This window comes from Bos mutus, chromosome 27 (assembly GCF_027580195.1).
Source record: "Bos mutus isolate GX-2022 chromosome 27, NWIPB_WYAK_1.1, whole genome shotgun sequence".
Classification (NCBI taxonomy): domain Eukaryota; kingdom Metazoa; phylum Chordata; class Mammalia; order Artiodactyla; family Bovidae; genus Bos; species Bos mutus.
The window spans coordinates 11,445,776-11,466,629 of record NC_091643.1 but is presented as its reverse complement, the minus strand read 5'-3'; the positions used below and the strand labels follow the sequence as shown (position 1 = coordinate 11,466,629).

Sequence of the window (20,854 nt, the reverse complement as noted above, 5' to 3'; positions counted from 1 at the left end):
TATTGTCAGGAAACCTTTTACTTTTCTTTTTTTCCCCCTCTCTCTTTTATTTTCCACAGGAGATGTCCTTTTCTCGGTCCATTTCTTTGACCCGCCCCGGAAGCTCCAGCCTCTCAGGGGGGCCCAACTCTATCTTGTGCAGAGGGCGGGCGCCTGGGGAGGAGAGAAAGACCCTCTGCAAAGCCCCCTCCCTGGCCTCCTCCTGGCAGCCCTGGACACCCGTCCCCCAGGCTGGGGAAAAGCTGCTTCCCACCGAAGAGACTGCTGAGGACTCTTTGTTCACGCCTCGACTTGGGGAGAGCAGTACGTCTGCGGTGCTGCCCAGCTCCCGGATAAGACACCGATCGGAACCCCAGCACCCCAAGGAGAAGCCATTTGTGTTCAACCTCGATGACGAAAATATACGGACCTCTGATGTGTGATGAGGCGCGGTGCCTGGCAGGGAGGGGGTGGGCTCAGTTAAGGGGCCGTGACTCAGTGTCTCCATCTGATGCAGGACAATCCGAGACCTTCCTGGCACTTGCATCCCTGTGGAGTGGGAATCCAGCTGACTTTTTAAAGAAAATGAATGCAGTGTTTTTCATTTAGGAAGGTCACTAGGTTAGACCTCTAGGCTTGCTCAGTGTGCCTCTTGCTCGACTCTTCCACAGTCCACCTGGCGAGAGGAGGTTGGAAGTCCAGTTTCATTCCTAACCAATTTTTAGTTCCTTGTCTTTGTCTTAGCTTCTTCCCTTTGTTTTCAGGCCAGGCACAGAACCTTGAGGCCAGTCATCTGGTCTTATCTTGTTCTTATACATTGGCGGAAGTTTGACTGTGAAGTGGGAGAGTGGTAACTAACCCAACTGAAAGGGTAGAGGGGGTGGTGGTGGTTAGGGGGGGGGACCCAGGCTCCAGCTTGGTCAGGATACTTTCTAAGGGACGGTCTTAAAATCTGGGGGCTTGTGGGAGGCCCCAAATGTCAACCAGGGAGATTCCCCCACTCCAGGGGACTGCCATAAGGGAAGAAATAGGGGCCTTTTGAAGATATGGGGGAATAATTCAACCCTAGTGCATCAGCCAATTTTGAGAATTACTCTTTTCTCTTTGAGATGTTCTTTGACCCGAATACTGTCGCCATGAAAGACAGACCTGCCCGCCCCATTTCTGTGTCAGACCCTTAGGATGGGCTTATCAGTGTTCAGTGTTGAGAACAAAACAGATATTGCCCTTGACATGGTGTTAACTGAAATGCGTGGATGGTTGATGAGTGTATGGTAATTCACTTGTGTGATCCATCAGATCTCTATCTTAGAGTTTGAGAGTTGCTGTAAAGCAGATGCCAGGAAGAGACGGAATTTAGTTCACCCAGCTAAAATGCTTTGATTCATGTTTTCCCTACAGAGGAAAAAGTCTCTTTTAGCAAAGACAGATTATCTCGGGTCCTGGCCTCTCAACTCTTCTTTCATGGGCTGATACTAGTCTAGTTTTCAGTGCTGTACATGTATACCTGGCAGATTAGATTTCTTTCTGTTCTTTGTGTCGCCTTTTGGATGATGCCTTGTGTCTGTACTTGCATGATGACACCTCATCATCTGATGAGGTTCTGTGTGCTTAACACCGAGGAGATAACAAAGATAGCCTTGAGAGATATTTATATTTTTAACAAAAATAGAAACTGTGCGTAGAAACATTGATTTAGAGGCTCTGCATTGCTGGCTAGAGATTTCCCAGGTAGAAGAGCATAGATTGTGTTTCCCATCCTGTGTTTTAGGATGCACCTTCTTCCATTTGTCAAGAGATGCTATTTCCAGGTTCCTGGAGGAATCTGTCTGTCCAGCTTATGTGGTGAACTGCTACCAGGGTTCCCCAAAGGGAGGGAATTTGACTCATTTCTGTCTATAACTTTGTATCAGCTAGATCAGTTAAGTTTTGTCTTTAAATTAAAAGTTAACAAGTATAGCAGGAGACTAAGAGAAGCATTTTTACCTAAGTCAGTCCCTTCCCCTCGATGTTCACATCCAACTGCAGCAAAAAACATGTAGTCAGAAAATCCTTAGTGGCTTGAGGGAAATCTGTTTCTTTCAGGCAGGGTAGTTTCCTTGTCAGGTTGTGAACTTTTCTTGACTGAACCTACTTTAGAGATAAGCTTCACTTAAATTGTTTGGCTCACTGGTCCTGGTTTGAAAAAGGAAATCTACCCTGAATTTCACTCTCTTTCTCTTTATTCTGCAGCCTCTTGTATACTTTTGTCTTAAAAACCCCTTGTTTGGGGCTTATTTATTTATGAGTAATCAGGTGACAACATATTTCAAGTCACCTGATTTCAAGAAGCCATTCCCAATTCTTCAAGTTCTTTGTCTCAGGTTTCATCTTCAAAGTTCCCACAAGAAAATTCTTTGGCTAGGTCAAAGAAAGTGCACAGAGATATGGAACTATAAAAATAAATTAGGAACTTTTGAGATCTCTTATACATTCCCTGACTCATGGAAAGATGTCATCTCTTGATGTGTCAGATGTGAAAATCTACCGATTTCCTCCTCTCTTTTCAGTAAGCTCTCTGCTAGATTACTACAGCTAAATTAATTGGCCGTTACAGTAAGCTGATCTGTTTCTTAGTAAGAGCTGTTTTGAGAATGTATTAAATTAAACATACTTATAAATCCAGATTGTATTACCATGATAGAGGGAAAACAAGGATTCTAGTTGGCAGATACTTGGGAATTCCAAGTTAGAATGTTGTTAATGTAGCTCCAATACCAGATAAATATAATTATCTTCATTGAAGCCTAGAGGCATGCTCCTTGCCAAATCTCATTTCAGAATTCCTTTTAGTGTCCATTGTTTCTTAGCCTCTGGTTAATTTCACATCATACCTTTTAACGTCACTACACGTGTGAGCCAAAGATGGTGCATATACGACCAAAGTGTTTGGTTTGAAATGTGAAAAGTGGAACCAAACGGGAAAAACAGGGCAGGATCGGTTAGTAGTTAAGTGCATAAAGGCTCTGGAATAAGTCTTGTTTCTTTAAAAAAAGGAACCAAAAAAGGTACTGCATTTTTGTGTGTGTATGGGATAAAAGCATTTTCTGAGTTGCTGTTTTTCATAAGATTTTAGATGTGGTCTTCACCCACTGTGTCTAACAGTTTCAGGTTCTTGAAAGTTAAGGATTTGCTAGCTCAGAGTCAGCTGATGGCTGGTGAACTTAGAATGGCCTTTTGCATTCTGTGAGATGACAGTCTTACTAAGATGTCGTGAAAACAGAAGAGGCACACATTGGTTTCTGAATAGAATGCTGGGCTCCCAGAGAGTCCAACTTCGTAGTTCACTTGAAGCAGAAGGTAGTGTTTTGGTTTTTCTTACCTCCCCTCCCCCACAATGTAATTGTGGTCTGTATGGACTAAAAGGATCCAATACATAAGTGGCAGATTCAGTAGCTGAACTGTGAGATTTGATATGTTTTCACTGTTAACCAGATAGACATAAGGAGGTAGTAACTAGCGTTTTGGAAATTGAGTTTCCCAAATTAGCTTTGTTTATGAGCTTCCAACATGTCAGAAATAGTTTCTACCAGCCATCGCTTTCTTTTCCCTTACTTCCTTTTTCTCTCTGTGTTATTGCCTGCAGTAGTGAATTACAGTCACTCATGCCTGGTAGAGTTTGAATAAAGCGAATATTTGGCCAAAAACCATACTGTTTGACCCCTTACCTGCTGTTCCAGAAGGTGTGCTATGATCCTGTGTTTTGAACCAGTCTGTTTCAGCTGAAATGCACTGACTTGCAGGCTGAGCTGAGTGCATGGAAACTCTTAAGCTTCTCATTTTATGTGATCTCCTAATTGGTATGTAGCAAAAGTAATTTTCTAAAACTGTTTTGTTGCTTGTTTTGTAATAAAACCACGTGAAATACTGAAATATGGTGCATGTTTTCCTAACACTGACCGTCTGTCAGTGGGTGGGTGATGTGTCTTGTCAGTCTAACCCCGTTCTGGGTGTTACTGGTTTCATGAGGTGGGTCCCTGGGAGGGCGGGGGAGGGGGGGGCGTCGGGGAAGGGCCGAGGACATGTCTCCATCTCCTGGGACTGGACTGGATGGGTTGAAAGGGGGGTTACAGGCGTGTGTGGAAAGGGCTGCCAGGCTCTGCCCCTTAAAGTCAGGGGCTGGCGAAGGCAGCACTCCAGTCCGGAGACTGCTGCTCATCTGAGAGGGTCCAGAGGGAAGGTGGGAGGCGAGTAGGATGGCCAGACCCCTGCAGCGGCCTGCCGGGCTCGGACCCTTCGTTCTGCTGTGGCTGCTGCTGCCCGCGCCAAGTGGGCGCGGGGTCCAGGCCGGACGGGCCTGGCCCGTGCCGCGCTGCCCAGCGGCCTGCGAACCCACGCGCTGCCCCCCGCTGCCCCGGTGCTCGGTGGGGACCGCGCCGGTGCTCGACCGCTGCGGGTGCTGCCGGGTCTGCGCCGCGGCCGAGGGCGAGGCTTGCGGCGGGCCGCTGGGCCGGCCGTGCGCCCCGGGACTGCAGTGCCTCGCGCCGCGCGCGCCCCGGCTCCTCGGCGGCCGCCCGCTGGGCACCTGCGGCTGCCCGGCGGCGGGGGCGACAGTGTGCGGCAGCGACGGGCGGACCTACCGCAGCCTGTGCGCGCTCCGCGCCGAGAACCGCGCCGCGCGCCTCCGTGGTGCGCTCCCGGCAGTGCCGGTGCAGAAGGGGGACTGTGGGGACCCAGGTGAGCCGCGGGCGCGCTCTCGGCGCCCCCTTCTCGCTTCTTTAACCAGTGAGTTCCCATCGCGGGGTTTGCAGCCGGCTCCTCCCGGCTGCCTTGCCAAAGGGAGTCAGTGCCTCCGAGCTCCCGATTTTATTCCCTCCTTAAGTGTGGCGGCTCAGGGGTAAAGAATTCTCCTGCCAATGCAGGAGACGCAAGAGATGAGGGTTCGATCCCTGGGTGGGGAAGATCCGCTGGAGGAGGGCATGGCAACCCACTCCAGTGTTCTTGTCTGGAGAATCCCATGGACAGAGGAGGCCTGGTGGGCTACAGCCAATGGGGTAGCAAAGAGTCGGACACGACTGAGCACGCACGCTCCTGAAGTTTGGTGTCTGCTTACCGGCTCCCATGTGGTTGCTCCCCAATTTCCTCCCCATAGCTGTTGACCACCGTCTTCCCTTTTAAGTAATTTCCCAATCAGGATGACAGGTCTGGTCTCCTCAAGGTGTATCCTCATGGGGGAGACGGTAGAGAGGAAAGGGAGGGAAACGGGAGAGAGGACGGGAGATTTAAGAGGTGATACTCCATGCGGCCAGGCAGCCAGGGTCCTACTCCTCCAACCCCTGCCCCAAGAATAAAGCATCTCTTCGCAGGGACCGGAAGTGCAGGCTGGCTCAGGAACAAGTTCAACTTCATCGCCTCAGTGGTGGAGAAGGTGGCCCCGTCCGTGGTCCATTTACAGCTGTTCCGCAGGTAAAAGGGGTCTGAGGAGGAAGCTAGAATCCTGGGCTAAGTTTCCTGAGAGCCTCTCTGCTCCATCCGCCACCCCCCCTACTCCCACCGCATCCGCCCTTCCAGCATCAGTTAGTTCTCCCAGCATCACTCAGTCTTAAAAACCGCCCTGAGAAAATCAAGGGGCTCAAAGACCTTGTATAATCTGTTGGTCGTTTCGCCAAAAAGCCCTAGTCATAAGGATTCCTACTTGCAAACCTGAGCTATTTCTCTCCCTCAGACAAATTCGAGGTCAAATGCAAGAGCCAGGAGGCTTCTCGATGGTGATCTTGCCTGGCATCTTCTGCATGAAAGGAATCCCAGACCCAGAGGGCAAGAGAAACTTGTCATATGTCAGTTCTAGGCCAGTTCGGAGTGGAAAATAGGCAGGGACCAGACTCCTCTGGCTCCCTCCTTGCTTGGGTGCTGGATAAAGTGGCACTAGATCCACTTTTGCCCCCAGGATTGGGTTTAGTCGCTGAGTCGTGTCTGACTCTTTTGCGACCCCATGCCGGGCTCCTCTGCCTGTGGGATTTCTCAGGCAAGAATATTGGAGTGGGTTGTCATTTCCTTCTCCACGATTAGGTTAGTCCTCTTTGAAGCAGAGGACAGCTACTTTGAGCAGCAAGACGGGGACATTCCTGGAAAAGGAGAATTGGAATCAGCTCTCAGTCCTGTTCCTAAGGGATGGCCAGGGCACTGAACACACAGAGTCCGGTTAACGTGGAGAGAATGGAAACAGGGAGAAGTACAATGTCTGAGGAAGCTAGAGTGAGAGAATGTTTGATAAACGCCAGGTTTCTCGTGCTTCCAGATTACAGCGGATGCCCTGATTTGCCTGCCCTTGGCTTATGCTATTGTCTTGCTGAGACAGGTCACCTCTCGGCAGTGAGGATGTTCCTGTGTCCAGTGCCTCTGGGTTCATAGTGTCTGAGGATGGGCTCATTGTTACCAACGCCCACGTCCTCACTAACCAGCAGCGGATCCAGGCGGAGCTGCAGAGTGGGGTCCAGTATGAAGCCACCGTCAAGGACATTGACCATAAACTGGATCTTGCCCTGATCAAGATTGAGCCAAATGTGAGTCTGCGTATTTGGGGATTTTCATCAACTTGCTGGTCTTTTCTTCCCCACCCGATCACACATCTTTTCTTCTTGCTATATGTTTCCTTCGTCTCCCACCCCTGTTCTCTTTCTTTCTGTTCGTCACTCCTTTTTTTTATTTTTTCCCATGCCCGTCTGTCCATCCCTAGCAATTTCTATTAACTACACAGCTGTCTTTTTTTCTCCTTCAGTTCCTTCTCCAACAGAGCCTGCTTCTGGGAAACTTATTTCTCTGCTGTCTTAGAACACCAGACATGACTGTAGTGGATTCCAAGCTGCTAAGATGTGCTTTGAGTTCCTTCTATGCAAAGTGGTCCACATCCCGGCAGTACTGACATCATCTGAGAAGTGTTTAGACAACTCAGATCGACTGAATCAGAACCTGCCTTTTCTTTTTTTATTTTATTCACCTCTATAATCCTATGGTACTATGCTCTCTTTTATTTTCTTTCTCTTTAGTTTTTTTTTTTAATTTTATTTTATTTTTAAACTTTACAAATTGTATTAGTTTTGCCTGCGGCAAAGTCAATCAGCTATTTGTGTACGTACATCCCCTCCATCAGGAGCCTCCCTCCCACTCCCTCCACCGTCTCACCCCTCTAGGTCATCACAGAGCACCGAGCTGAGCTCCCAGTGCTATGCCACAGCTTCCCACTAGCTCTCTCTTTCACACATGGCGGTGTGTATGTGTCAGAGCTGCTCTCCTGATTCGTTCCACCCTCTCCTTCCCACCCTGTGTCCACATGTCCATTCGCTACGTCTGTGAGAACCTACCTCTTCGTATGATTCCCAAGAGGTTCATGTGCACAGTTAAAGAGAAAGACTGCTTTGGGTGACCTCCTTTCTGTTCATGGCTTGTTAACTTTGCAAACTTGTGAGCTGGATTCGGGCTGAGTAAACTGCTAACATCGGTTTATATTTCATCAATTAACTTCACTTTGTTTACTTATCATTTCTACAAGCAGTGATTGTATATTTTAGAGATCGTCTGATCATCTTAACAAGTGAGAGTCTGGTGTAGTCGGAGTGTAAGGAAGAAGCCTCAGGCAGTTGTAGAACCGAGGTGTGTGGTCGATTCTTAGATTCCGGGTGCTAAAATGGTAGTGCCCGTGTCATTTATATGTTATACACAAATGCTGATTGAGTCCATTCTTGATGTATCCATCTCATCCCTCCTCACCCACATACAGACTGACCTCCCTGTACTGCTGCTGGGAAAGTCATCTGACCTGCGAGCTGGCGAGTTCGTGGTGGCCTTGGGGAGCCCGTTTTCACTGCAGAACACAGTGACGGCAGGAATTGTCAGCACCACCCAGCGAGGGGGCAAAGAGCTTGGGCTGAAGGATTCAGACATGGATTATATCCAGACGGATGCCATAATTAATGTAAGTCACGGGGGTGGCTGTCCTCAGCCTGTAAGATGCAGTGGCCAGTAAGATCTCACCGGCAATGCAGTGAGAAGAACACTTCAGGGTACCTTTGTTTCCCTTTGGCCTTTCAGGGATGTCCAGAGATCAGGTCTACCCTAGTGGGAGGGCTGGAGTGCCATGTTGTTAGAGGTCAGCCTGTGAGATGTGATAACTGGCATCCACGATACTGGATGGTCTCTTAGGGTCTGTCACAGAGGTCACCACTGCCATAGGAAGTGGTGGTCCCCTTGCTGTTGTTCTTTTTTTTAATTTTAAGATATTCGTTTATTTGTTTATTTATTTATCTATCTGTCTGAGTCTTAGTTGTGGCACTTGGGATCTAGTTGGGGCACGTGGAGTCTAGTTCCCTGACTAGGGATGGAACTGGGCCCTCCTGCCTTGGTAGTGAGGAGTCTTAGCCTCTGGACCACCAGGGAAGTCCCCTCTCCCTATCGTTCTTTACCTGCACTGATTTCGGAATTGATGATGATGCAGCTTGCCTTTGCCTGCCCTGCGGGAACAGGGGCTCACTAGAGCAGGCTGATTTTGATAAACCTCTTTAGGGACTATGTAGATGTGACCAGGAAAAAAGTACTGATGGCTTTTTCCAATTCTGTCTTCAGCACGGGAATTCTGGGGGGCCTCTAGTGAACTTGGTAAGTAGCCACTTTATTTGTTGCCTCACACCTCTTCCTAGCTTTCAGAGACTTGACATTTCATGGTGCAGATGGCCATGTTGCTCCTGTGTGGAGACGTGTGGTCTGGTGCTTTTCTATTACTGCACCGTAAGTGAAGAGTTAGGAAAATTTCAGATCTACGATGGGTTTGTCATCCTGGTGTGTGAGCTCATCCAGTTGAGGGTGCCAGAGTTTCCTTCACACCTACTTACATCTCTTCCACGTGTTCTCTGCTTTCCTTGGGTACTTAACAAAAGTCCTGGGTACTAAACCCAAATTATGTCAAACGACCACTGTACTGTGGAATGTATATCCCTGATGACCTCCTGCTTCCACATGTGAAGAACTAACTCTCACCCCAAAATGCTAATTTAGTATTGACCTGCGTAGAGACGATAAAGGCATCAACAACATTGCTCTCTCATGTATTTAATTCTTAAATTTTAATCAACATCCCTGGTGGCAATGCCAGGGTTTCCAGTTGCTCAAATACATGTGGCAACGTGAGAGGCCAGCGCTGTCTGAAACACAGCCTGTGACCGTAGCCTCTGAGTCCCTTTGAGTGGGTCGTTTTTGGTTCCTCTTTACATGCTACATTTGCTTGTAGGAGGATGCCTTGGGTGTGAAATCACTGAGCACTTTTTACTTATAACATTGCACGTGGTTTGGGGCCTGCTTTTTCCAGTAGACAATGAATTTACTAGAGCGGAGATGAAATGCTGAATTTCAAGTCACACTCCAGACCTATTGAATTATAATCTGTATTTCAGTGTGATAGGAAGTCTTTTTTTTTTTCTCCTGCCCATTACGTAACAAAAGCTAAGGGATGATGAAATTCAGAAAAAGTATTTCCCACTTCATAATTTATGTTTAGGGGAGCTTTGTTCCTAAGGTCAATTTGCTGAATCTTCTGAATAGTTTCATTGAAGTGTGACTGAAAGTCAACAGCTTTTTGCCTTTTCCATGTTTATTTTTAGTCTCATTTAAGGAATGGAAAGGCATATATTCCTTATCCTCATATCTGTGTTGAAATATAAACTGTGGTTCACTTTGAAAAATCAATGTAATTTGAGCAAGAAAAAAAAAGTGAGCTCAGGATTAAAACCCCAAACTCCTCAGCAGGAATCTGTACTGGAGTAGGCCCCCTCTGTAACCCGCCACACTGCTGGTCCTCTAAGATGCCACCTGCTGCTCCACCCTAAGCATCCGTAAGCTCTCTCCTTCCTTTGCCTGTTCAGTCTGCACAGCTGGGCAGCTGAGCGATGTCCCCTCCTTTGGCAGGATGGTAATGTGATTGGCATAAACACACTGAAGGTGACTGCAGGAATCTCCTTTGCAATTCCCTCGGATCGCATTCGGCAGTTCTTGGCCGAATTCCATGAGCGCCAGCTGAAAGGTAAGGGGAGTTGGTTCGGACTTTTCTTCCCCTCCAGGCTTCCTGGTGACTCAGATAGTAAAGAATATGCCTGCAATGCAAGAAACCCAGCTTTGATCCCTGGGTCAGGGAAGATTCTTGCCTGGAGAATTCCATGGACAGAGGAGTCTGGCGGGCTACAGTCCATAGGGTTGCCAAGAACTGGATGTGACTGAGCAACTAAGGCTCTTGAGAAACCTATATGTAGGTCAGGAAGCAACAGTTAGAACTGGACATGGAACAACAGACTGGTTCCAAATAGGAAAAGGAGTGCGTCAAGTATTGTCACCCTGCTTATTTAACTTATATGCAGAGTTCATCATGAGAAATGCTGGGCTGGAAGAAGCACAAGCTGGAATCAAGATTGCTGGGAGAAATATCAATAACCTCAGATATGCAGATGACACCACCCTTATGGTAGAAAGTAAAGTGGAACTAAACAGCCTCTTGATGAAAGTGAAAGAGGAGAGTGAAAAAGTTGGCTTCAGTTCAGTTCAGTCACTCAGTCGTGTCCGACTCTTTGTGACCCCATGAATCGCAGCACACCAGGCCTCCCTGTCCATCACCAACTCCTGGAGTTCACTCAAACTCATGTCCATCGAGTCGGTGATGCCATCCCACCATCTCATCCTCTGTGGTCCCCTTCTCCTCTTGCCCCCAATCCCTCCTAGCATCAGTCTTTTCCAATGAGTCAACTCTTCGCATGAGGTGGCCAAAGTACTGGAGTTTCAGCTTTAGCATCATTCTTTCCAAAGAACACCCAGGACTGATCTCCTTTAGAATGGACTGGTTAGATCTCCGTCCAAAGCGCAACATTCAGAAAACAAAGATCATGGCATCTGGTCCCATCGCTTCTTGGGAAATAGATGGGGAAACAGTGGAAACAGTGGCTGACTTTATTTTTTTGGGCTCCAAAATCATTGCAGATGGTGATTGCAGCCATAAAATTAAAAGACGCTTACTCCTTAGAAGGAAAGTTATGACCAACCTAGACAGCATATTCAAAAGCAGAGATGTTACCTTGCCAACAAAGGTCTGTCTAGTCAAGGCTATGGTTTTTCCAGTGGTCATGTATGGATGTGAGAGTTGGACTGTGAAGAAAGCTGAGCACCAAAGAATCGATGCTTTTGAACTGTGGTGTTGGAGAAGACTCTTGAGAGTCCCTTGGACTACAAGGAGATCCAACCAGTCCATCCTAATGGATATCAGTCCTGGGTGTTCATTGGAAGGACTGATGCTGAAGCTGAAACTCCAATACTTTGGCCACCTCATGCGAAGACTTGACTCATTGGAAAAGACTCTGATGCTGGGAGGGATTGGGGGCAGGAGGAGAAGGGGACGACAGAGGATGAGATGGCTGGATGGCATCACCAATTCTATGGACATGAGTTTGGGTGAACTCTGGGAGTTGGTGATGGACAGGGAGGCCTGGCGTGCTGTGATTCATGGGGTTACAAAGAGTCGGACACGACTGAGCGACTGAACTGAACTGAGCAACTAACACTTTCACTTTTCACCTTTTTCTTCCCCTCCAGTGCTTTTCAGGAGCCCTCAAAGGCCTTACCTGTGGTGGAGACACTCCTTTGAGTACTGCAGAAGAGAGAGTCATGTTTCATGTTAGACCCGACTCCGATCACAGGGGGGCCAGGCAGCAATACTGGGGGCCAGGCACAAGGCCTGGCATGAGGTGTACCCAGAAATATTCGGATTGAATTGCTGTGGAAAGGAAAGCCTGGGGCTGGAGGTGGGGCGGTGAGCCTGCGCTAATGACGAAGGTTCTCTGAAGCACGTTTGTCTTGGCTGACAGCCTGAGAGGGCAGTTATAATTGGAAGGAATATTCTGTGACTCCGGGTCTTTTAAGCTCTGCCAAAAGGAGAGAGGTCTTGTTGTCAGTAACACATTATAATTTTCCTTTCCAGGAAAGGCTCTCTCACAGAAGAAATATCTGGGTCTGCGCATGCTACCCCTCACAATGAAGTAAGCACAGGCTTGACTATGTCTGGGCTGTATTTCAGAAGCAAAAGTTACAGATAGAGAGTCTGAACGGGGAAGGTAGAGGATGTGGTCAGCAGCGGATGAATCACCTACCACTTGTCATGGAGTCGGTGACCGCGTCTGCCGGCACCAACGCACTGTGCTTTCCATGGGACTCTTTCACTTGTGGCTGTATTTTTTTAATTTACTTTCCTTTTGGCTGCACCACGTGGCACATGGGATCTTTGTTCCCCGACCAGGGATTGAACCTGTCCCCCTTGCAGTGGAAATTCAGAGTCTTAACCACTGGACAGTCAGGGAAGTCACACTAGGGCCACACTTTATAACGTCCAGTGGTTCTAGGCTTTGGCACCGAGAATCAGGGGAAGAATGACTGTGGCCCTGTGACCAGCTAGATGGTGTCCTTGTCCCCTGGGTGTGAGCCTTGGGCAGAGCAGAGAGTCCCCGCTGAGAGCTAGGGGTGGGCCAGAGCTAGTTCACTGTGCTTCCTAACCTCCTGGGGAAACTCTTGTCTCTCTTCCTAGTCTGCTTCAAGAAATGAAAAGGCAAGATCCAGAATTCCCTGACGTGGCTTCTGGGGTTTTTGTACATGAGGTGATTCAAGGAACAGCTGCTGAAAGGTAAGAGCAGTGCAGGCCCCGGCCCAGGCTCCTCCCTTCTCACTAGATGTGTCCCGTGGTAAACGTGTGTAGGATCCAGGGTCCTGTCCCGTACTGTGGGCTCCACCTGCAGAGGCTACTGAACACCTGAGGGGTGTGACCGACTGCATTTTACGTTTTCTGCATGCTTGCATGCTAAGTCGCTACAGTCCTCTCCGGCTCTTTATGACCCTGCGGACTGCAGTCCACCAGGCCCCTCTGTCCATGGGATTCTCCAGGCAAGAATACTGGAGTAGGTTGCCATTTCCTTCTCCAGGAGATCTTCCCAAGCCAGGGATCAAACTTGCTTCTCTTAAGGTCTCCTGCATTGGCAGGTAGGTTCTTTACCTCTAGCCACCTGGGTAACCCCATTTTGCATTTTACTTAATTTTAATTGATAATTGAATTAAAACAAAACAGAACAGAAGCAATGTAAAATGTTTTCCCATGAAGCATACCTTTTTTTGTTGTTGTTCTGGGAAGATTGCATTTTACTTTAATAACTGCACTGTGGAAGAAATTATCATCAGGTATACGCTGTTTCTCAGAGAAGGAAATGGCACCCCACTCCAGTACTCTTGCCTGGAAAATCCCATGGACAGAAGAGCCTGGAAGGCTGCAGTCCATGGGGTTGCTGAGGGTCGGACACGACTAAGCGACTTCACTTTCACTTTTCACTTTCATGCATTGGAGAAAGAAATGGCAACCCACTCCAGTGTTCTTGCCTGGAGAATCCCAGGGACGGGGGAGCCTGGTAGGTTGCCGTCTGTGGGGTCGCACAGAGTCGGACACGACTGAAGCAACTTAGCAGCACATGCTGTTTCTAGAAGATTTCAAAGAGTGTAAAATACGTATAATAATTATTAAAATATGACATGTTAAAATGATATTTTATATATACAGCTAAGACATTAAAGTACATTTTTATATGTTAGTTCCATCTGTTTAAAAATTAGAGAAAAACTTTTTTTTAATGTGGCTACCAGTTCACATAAATTTAAACTAATTTTGCTAGAATTGCCAAATCTACTCTTTTGCTACCTTACTTAATAAGAATCAGAAGAATCTGGAGGGTTAGGAGTTTAGGAACATATTCTAGGTACTTTGAAATTCTGGATGACACTAATCAATTCTCTGACACTATCAGAGGCCAGCACTAAACAAGTACATAAAGTGAATAAAGCAAAGGCTAGAGCCATTTTGAGAGATTTCCAGTAACTACTGAGAGAAAAGATGACTCGGCCTACAGTTATTCTCCTGGTCTCTCTCTTATGCTTCTTGCATATCCTTCCCTCACCATTTTTGTTTTTTTAAGGGCTCAACAGTCTGCTTAGATTATGTTAACTCTTTTCATAGGGCAAGAATCTATAGGGTACTAACTGTTCAGAACAGCTAAGTGTTAGGCTTCCAGTTACTATATTTGACTTGCCATTGGCTTTTCTAGGCTTTCTGGGTCCCTGCCCCCACTTATTTTTAACTTCTGGTTCAAGGCCAAAGCTATTTCTTTCAGCTCTTCAGTCCTTGCTCCTCAAAATTTGATCTGTAGACCAGCAACAATGGCATTAGCTAGAGCTTTTTAGAATGACAGGAGTACCGCTGGAAAAGAATTTGAAAAAGAATAGATACGTGTCTAGGCGTAACTGAATCACTTTGCTGTACACCAAAACTAACACAACATACTCCAATATAAAATAAAAAGTTTAGAAAGAATCAGAATCTGCTTTTTAAATAAGATCTTCAGGGGATTCAGGTGCATGTTACACGGTGGGAAATGCTGCTGCCTTGAAGTCTCTGATAAACTGGAAATCTTCCTGGTGTCACCCACTTATAATAGTGATTACACTTCTGGTAATAACAGCTGGCATTTATCAACCACTTACTGTGTCAGGCATCATTTAAAGGGTCTGAGGGCCTAGAGGAGCTATCCCACATTGAAGGTCAGGAAGGGCGGCGGTGAGGAGATACCCCTCGTCCAGGGTAAGGAGCAATGGCTGCGCTTTGCTGGAGCAGCCATGAAGAGATACCCCACGCCCAAGGTAAGAGAAACCCAAGTAAGACAGTAGGCATTGCAAGAGGGCATCAGAGGGCAAACACACTGAAACCATACTCACAGAAAACTAGTCAATTTAATCACACGAGGACCACAGCCTTGTCTAACTCAATGAAACCAAGCCATGCCCATGGGGCAACCCAAGACGGGCGGGTCATGGTGGAGAGGTCTGACAGAATGTGGTCCACTGGAGAAGGGAATGGCAAACCACTTCAGTATTCTTGCCTTGAGAACCCCATGAACAGTATGAAAAGGCAAAATGATAGGATACTGAAAGAGGAACTCCCCAGGTCAGTAGGTGCCCAATATGCTACTGGAGATCAGTGGAGAAATAACTCCAGAAAGATGAAGGGATGGAGCCAAAGCAAAAACAATACCCAGCTGTGGATGTGACTGGTGATAGAAGCAAGGTCCGATGCTGTAAAGAGCAATATTGCATAGGAACCTGGAATGTCAGGTCCATGAATCAAGGCAAATTGGAAGTGGTCAAACAAGAGATGGAGAGTGAACGTCGACATTCTAGGAATCAGCAAACTGAAATGGACTGGAATGGGTGAATTTAACTCAGATGACCATTATGTCTACTACTGTGGGCAGGAATCCCTCAGAAGAAATGGAGTGGCCATCATGGTCAACAAAAAAGTCCGAAATGCAGTACTTGGATGCAGTCTCAAAAACAACAGAATGATCTCTGTTCATTTGTAAGGCAAACCATTCAATATTACAGTAATCTATGTAAAACTATGTAAATATGTAAAACTATGCCCCAACCAGTAACGCTGAAGAAGCTGAAGTTGAACGGTTCTATGAAGACCTACAAGACCTTTTAGAACTAACACCCAAAAAAGATGTCCTTTTCATTATAGGAGACTGGAATGCAAAAGTAGGAAGTCAAGAAACACCTGGAGTAACAGGCAAATTTGGCCTTGGAATATGGAATGAAGCAGGGCAAAGACTGATAGAGTTTTGCCAAGAAAATGCACTGGTGATAACAAACACCCTCTTCCAACAACACAAGAGAAGACTCTATACATGGACATCACCAGATGGTCAACACTGAAATCAGATTGATTATATTCTTTGCAGCCAAAGATGGAGAAGCTCTATACAGTCAGCAAAAACAAGACCAGGAGCTGACTGTGGCTCAGACCATGAACTCCTTATGACCAAATTCAGACTTAAATTGAAGAAAGTAGGGAAAACCACTAGACCATTCAGGTATGACCTAAATCGAATCCCTTATGATTATACAGTGGAAGTGAGAAATAGATTTAAGGGCCTAGATCTGATAGATAGAGTGCCTGATGAACTATGGAATGAGGTTCATGACATTGTACAGGAGACAGGGATCAAGACCATCCCTATGGAAAAGAAATGCAAAAAAGCAAAATGGCTGTCTGGGGAGGCCTTACAAATAGCTGTGAAAAGAAGAGAAGTGAAAAGCAAAGGAGAAAAGAAAGATATAAGCATCTGAATGCAGAGTTCCAAAGAATAGCAAGAAGAGATAAGAAAGCCTTCTTCAGTGATCAATGCAAAGAAATAGAGGAAAACAACAGAATGGGAAAGACTAGGGATCTCTTCAAGAAAATCAGAGATACCAAAGGAACATTTCATGCAAAGATGAGCTCGATAAAGGACAGAAATGGTATGGACCTAACAGAACAAGATATTAAGAAGAGATGGCAAGAATACACAAAGAACTATACAAAAAAGATCTTCACGACCCAGATAATCACGATGGTGTGATCACTGACCTAGAGCCAGACATCCTGGAATGTGAAGTCAAGTGGGCCTTAGAAAGCATCACTACGAACAAAGCTAGTGGAGGTGATAGAATTCCAGTTGAGCTATTTCAAATCCTGAAAGATGATGCTGTGAAAGTGCTGCACTCAATATGCCAGCAAATTTGGAAAACTCAGCAGTGGCCACAGGACTGGAAAAGGTCAGTTTTCATTCCAATCCCAAAGAAAGGCAATGCCAAAGAATGCTCAAACTACCGCACAATTGCACTCATCTCACACGCTAGTAAAGTAATGCTCAAAATTCTCCAAGCCAGGCTTCAGCAATATGTGGACCGTGAACTTCTTGATGTTCAGGCTGGTTTTAGAAAAGGCAGAGGAACCAGAGATCAAATTGCCAACATCCGCTGGATCATAGAAAAAGCAAGAGAGTTCCAGAAAAACATCTATTTCTGCTTTATTGACTATGCCAAAGCCTTTGACTGTGTGGATCACAAGAAACTGTGGAAAATTCTGAAAGAGATGGGAATACCAGACCACCTGATCTGCCTCTTGAGAAATTTTTATGCAGGTCAGGAAGCAACAGTTAGAACTGGATATGGAACAACAGACTGGTTCCAAATAGGAAAAGGAGTTCGTCAAGGCTGTATATTGTCATCCTGTTTATTTAACTTATATGCAGAGTACATCATGAGAAACTCTGGACTGGAAGAAACACAAAGTGGAATCAAGATCAAGATTGCCGGGAGAAATATCAATAACCTCAGATATGCAGATGACACCACCCTTATGGCAGAAAGTGAAGAGGAACTCAAAAGCTTCTTGATGAAAGTGAAAGTGGAGAGTGAAAAAGTTGGCTTAAAGCTCAACATTCAGAAAACAAAGATCATGGCATCCGGTCCCATCACTTCATGGGAAATAGATGGGGAAGCAGTGTCAGACTTTATCTGGGGGGGCTCCAAAATCACTGCAGATGGTGACTGCAGCCATGAAATTAAAAGACGCTTACTCCTTGGAAGGAAAGTTATGACCAACCTAGATAGCATATTCAAAAGCAGAGACATTGCTTTGCCAACAAAGGTTCGTCTAGTCAAGGCTATGGTTTTTCCTGTGGTCATGTATGGATGTGAGAGTTGGACTGTGAAGAAGGCTGAGTGCTGAAGAATTGATGCTTTTGAACTGTGGTGTTGGAGAAGACTCTTGAGAGTCCCTTGGACTGCAAGGAGATCCAACCAGTCCATTCTAAAGGAGATCAGCCCTGGGATTTCTTTGGAAGGAATGATGCTAAAGCTGAAACTCCAGTACTTTGGCCACCTCATGTGAGGAGTTGACTCATTGGAAAAGACTCTGATGCTGGGAGGGACTGGGGGCAGGAAGAGAAGGGGACGACAGAGGATGAGATGGCTGGATGGCATCACTGACTCGATGGACGTGAGTCTCAGTGAACTCCGGGAGTTGGTGATGGACAGGGAGGCCTGGTGTGCTGCGAATCATGGGGTCTCAAAGAGTCGGACACGACTGAGCGACTGATCTGATCTGATCTGATGTACTTGTTCAAGCCCCCAGTAATTTGGGGATATAGGTGTTATTTTACAGAGGCAGCAAATGGGGTGCAGAGGTTAATGACCTTGGAAGTTACATACTGTGTCAGTCAGAAGGCAGGGATGTGGGACCTGGCTTGGCCCCTGGATTATCTTACTCTTGCGGCTGCTGTTATTGTTTCTGAGAGACAGAGTGACTGGCAAGAAGATGGGTTTTCAAGTCTGAAACATCCAGGATGAAATCCTGCTTTAGCTTCTTACAAGCTGATAGTCATGGGGGAAGCTCTCTTATTTGTCTGAGCCCCACTTCCCCATATTTGATGCATAGTTTGCATCCAGTAATACTTTACAGATTTCTTTTTCTACTTACAGAACTATTGTGAATTAACTTCTTTCTTTGTGCACCATACCAGGCACCAACCCCTCCACCTACACACTGCCCCCACCTCGCTCCCCTCCCCCCCACCCTGCAACTGCCCTTGTTCTCAAGGTTTTCTCTGCTTTTAGCTCTACCCTTGAACTTCTCTTCATATGCACTTCCTTTAAATTTCTCTTTTCTTTTTTTAAAATAAACTCCACATACCCTGATAATCCTCCCACATTATCATTTCTTCCCTGGGCTTCTTAGCTTCCTATTCCTCACTCTTTTTACTTCTGTACCTGGCGGCTTATGAGATCTCAGTTCCCTGACCAGGGGTCTAATAACCTGCCCCCCTGGCAGTGAAAGCACAGAGTCCTAACCACTGGACTGCCAGGGAATCCCACCAATGCACCCCCCTCCCCAATTCCCTCAAATGGTGTCTCCTGTGGTCATTTGACTTCAAGCCTGTTTTTGACTTTAAGACAGATCGTCCACATGGCTATATATTTACTGTACTGTTTTATATCTGGAACTAGTTTTGTTTCTAGAACATATATTCTATGTGAAACAAATATGTTGGAGGCTGAAAATAATCACAACTTTGAGGGAAAGAAGCCTTAAATATTTAGAGCTTGGAGCTTCATGATTGGTTTTTGACTTTCTGGAAATTGCTTCTGTAGTACAGCTCAGCATACCCTCCAGGTCCATAAATTGTAGGTGAAGGTGGGGCAGGTAAGTGGGCTGTCAACACCCCACTGATCAGAGTGTAATTGTCTGGAAAAATATGTATTGCTTGGGCTTTTCACGTTTATTGGTAAGGTTGAGGGTATGTTTCAGGTTAAGTGAGGTCAGGGATTAACAGAAAAGAAAAGCTCAACTTGCTATTTCAAACCAAATCTAACATATGGGAGGGGCAAATTTCATACATATGATTCTGGTGGAATATGAATTTTAGAAAGGTGAGTAGGGTTGTTGTTCTCCAGTGATTCTGTAGCATATACTAGAACAGCCCCCATATTTGGAAGTGAAAAGTGAAAGTGAAGTCACTCAGTTGTGTCCAACTCTTGCAACCCCATGGACGAGCCTGCCAGGCTCTTCCAAAAATGGATTTTCCAGGTAAGAATTACTGAAGTGGGTTGCCATTTCCTTAGGATCTTCCAACCCAGGGATAGAACCCAGGTCTCCTGCATTGCAGGCAGACTCCTTACCATCTGAGCCACCAGGGAAGTGGCATATTTGGAAGGATGGAGGCTATTTCTGGTTCCCTGGTTTGCATGCTTAATGTCAGCACGATAGTAGGGCCTTAAGAGACAGACATTAAATTCTAGATGGGGGTTAAGTCAAACTCTTACAGTTTCATGGTCCTTTTTTCTCCCCTCCCAGCTCTGGGTTGAAAGACCACGATGTAATTGTCAGCATAAACGGACTGCCTGTCACCACGACAACCGATGTGATTGAAGCTGTTAAGGCCAATGATTCACTTTCCCTCCTGATTCGTCGGAAAAGTCAAACTTTGATCCTGACAGTCACACCTGAGATAATCAATTAAAAGCCTTGCTTTAAAGATAAATTATCATCTAACAAAACCAAAGCTACATTACCTGGTTTGTATTGAGGATGTGCCGGTGATGGCAAGGGGTTTTAGGATCTCTTTCTTTTGAAGAAAAATGTGTGCTTTTAAAACACACATAAACACATTCCAGAACCATCAGGTTGGGGGTGTTACAACTGCTGCTGAGAAGCCTAAGGGAAGTAGAAGGACACGGTGCCAGGAAGTCTGGGGAGCTGATAAAATTTTATTTAACAACAGGAAACAACTGAAAACGGGCAGTTTCTAATTTATCCTGATGGAAGGACATTTTAGTACTATAAAACTTCTCTATAGCCATAAACTGGATATAACACCACACACACACACACATACATACATCTATCTACCAATATTAAGAAACTGAATCCAGAGTGCAAAGGAAATCACATTTTTAATATTATTCCTTTACTCAAACAGTTTTTCAGGTTTCTCACATTTGGCCAGGGTTTGTAAATACAGAGGATGCTCATCACTTGGAAGTCACACTGAAACTAACAAATTTGGATGGTCACAGAGGAATATAGATTCTCAGGTTGTCAGCTAGCAGTGGAAACAACTCTGGTTCCCATCAGCTTTTCTGTGAGGAGGGCTTCTATAAAATATTCTATAAAATAGAAACTCTAATAATTTACAGACTTTTACCTCTTTACCCAAGTTCTTCCTGGAAACATTCATGATCAGTGATTTTGAGTCTGAAAGCTGCCACAGTTTATTTATTTTTTAAAAATAACTTTTGATGGGGTTTGTGAATATCTTTAAGTAATTTTTTTTTTTTTTTAAGTGTGAGATGAAGCAGGATTTGTGGTTTAAAGTAGTATCTTATTTGGGGCAGGATTTCAATTTTAGTTTTCCAGATTTTTCTTAAAAGTGAGTTTTTCTTTTTAAAAAGGGGC

The 20,854-nt window shown here is 45.8% G+C and overlaps 2 protein-coding genes across 4 annotated transcripts in view; both read left to right on the top strand.

Moving 5' to 3' along the window:
* Positions 1-3,891, top strand: part of PLEKHA2 (pleckstrin homology domain containing A2) — a 64,482-nt gene extending 60,591 nt beyond the window's left edge. For all 3 annotated transcript variants that reach the window (XM_070364391.1, XM_070364392.1, XM_070364393.1), the window contains exon 12: positions 60-3,891. In XM_070364391.1, the coding sequence (XP_070220492.1) occupies positions 60-422 (363 nt within the window). In that variant the 3' untranslated portion in view covers positions 423-3,891. The remainder of the gene's footprint in view (positions 1-59) is intronic.
* A 206-nt stretch (positions 3,892-4,097) lies between these two features.
* HTRA4 (HtrA serine peptidase 4) lies at positions 4,098-20,551 on the top strand. The gene is made up of 9 exons (XM_070364070.1): positions 4,098-4,695; positions 5,325-5,424; positions 6,317-6,521; positions 7,736-7,930; positions 8,578-8,610; positions 9,913-10,027; positions 11,966-12,023; positions 12,566-12,661; positions 19,754-20,551. Exons 1-9 carry the CDS (start codon positions 4,215-4,217, stop codon positions 19,917-19,919), a joined length of 1,449 nt encoding a protein of 482 aa, XP_070220171.1. The 5' UTR covers positions 4,098-4,214; the 3' UTR covers positions 19,920-20,551.
* Positions 20,552-20,854: the final 303 nt, after the last annotated feature.

Coding starts and splice junctions, on each gene's coding strand:
- HTRA4 (XM_070364070.1), top strand. CDS start 4,215: ATGGCCAGACCCCTGCAGCGGCCTGCCGGGCTCGGACCCTTCGTTCTG. Junction 4,696..5,324: donor GGGGGACTGTGGGGACCCAG/GTGAGCCGCGGG, acceptor ATCTCTTCGCAG/GGACCGGAAGTGCAGGCTGG. Junction 10,028..11,965: donor CCATGAGCGCCAGCTGAAAG/GTAAGGGGAGTT, acceptor TTTCCTTTCCAG/GAAAGGCTCTCTCACAGAAG.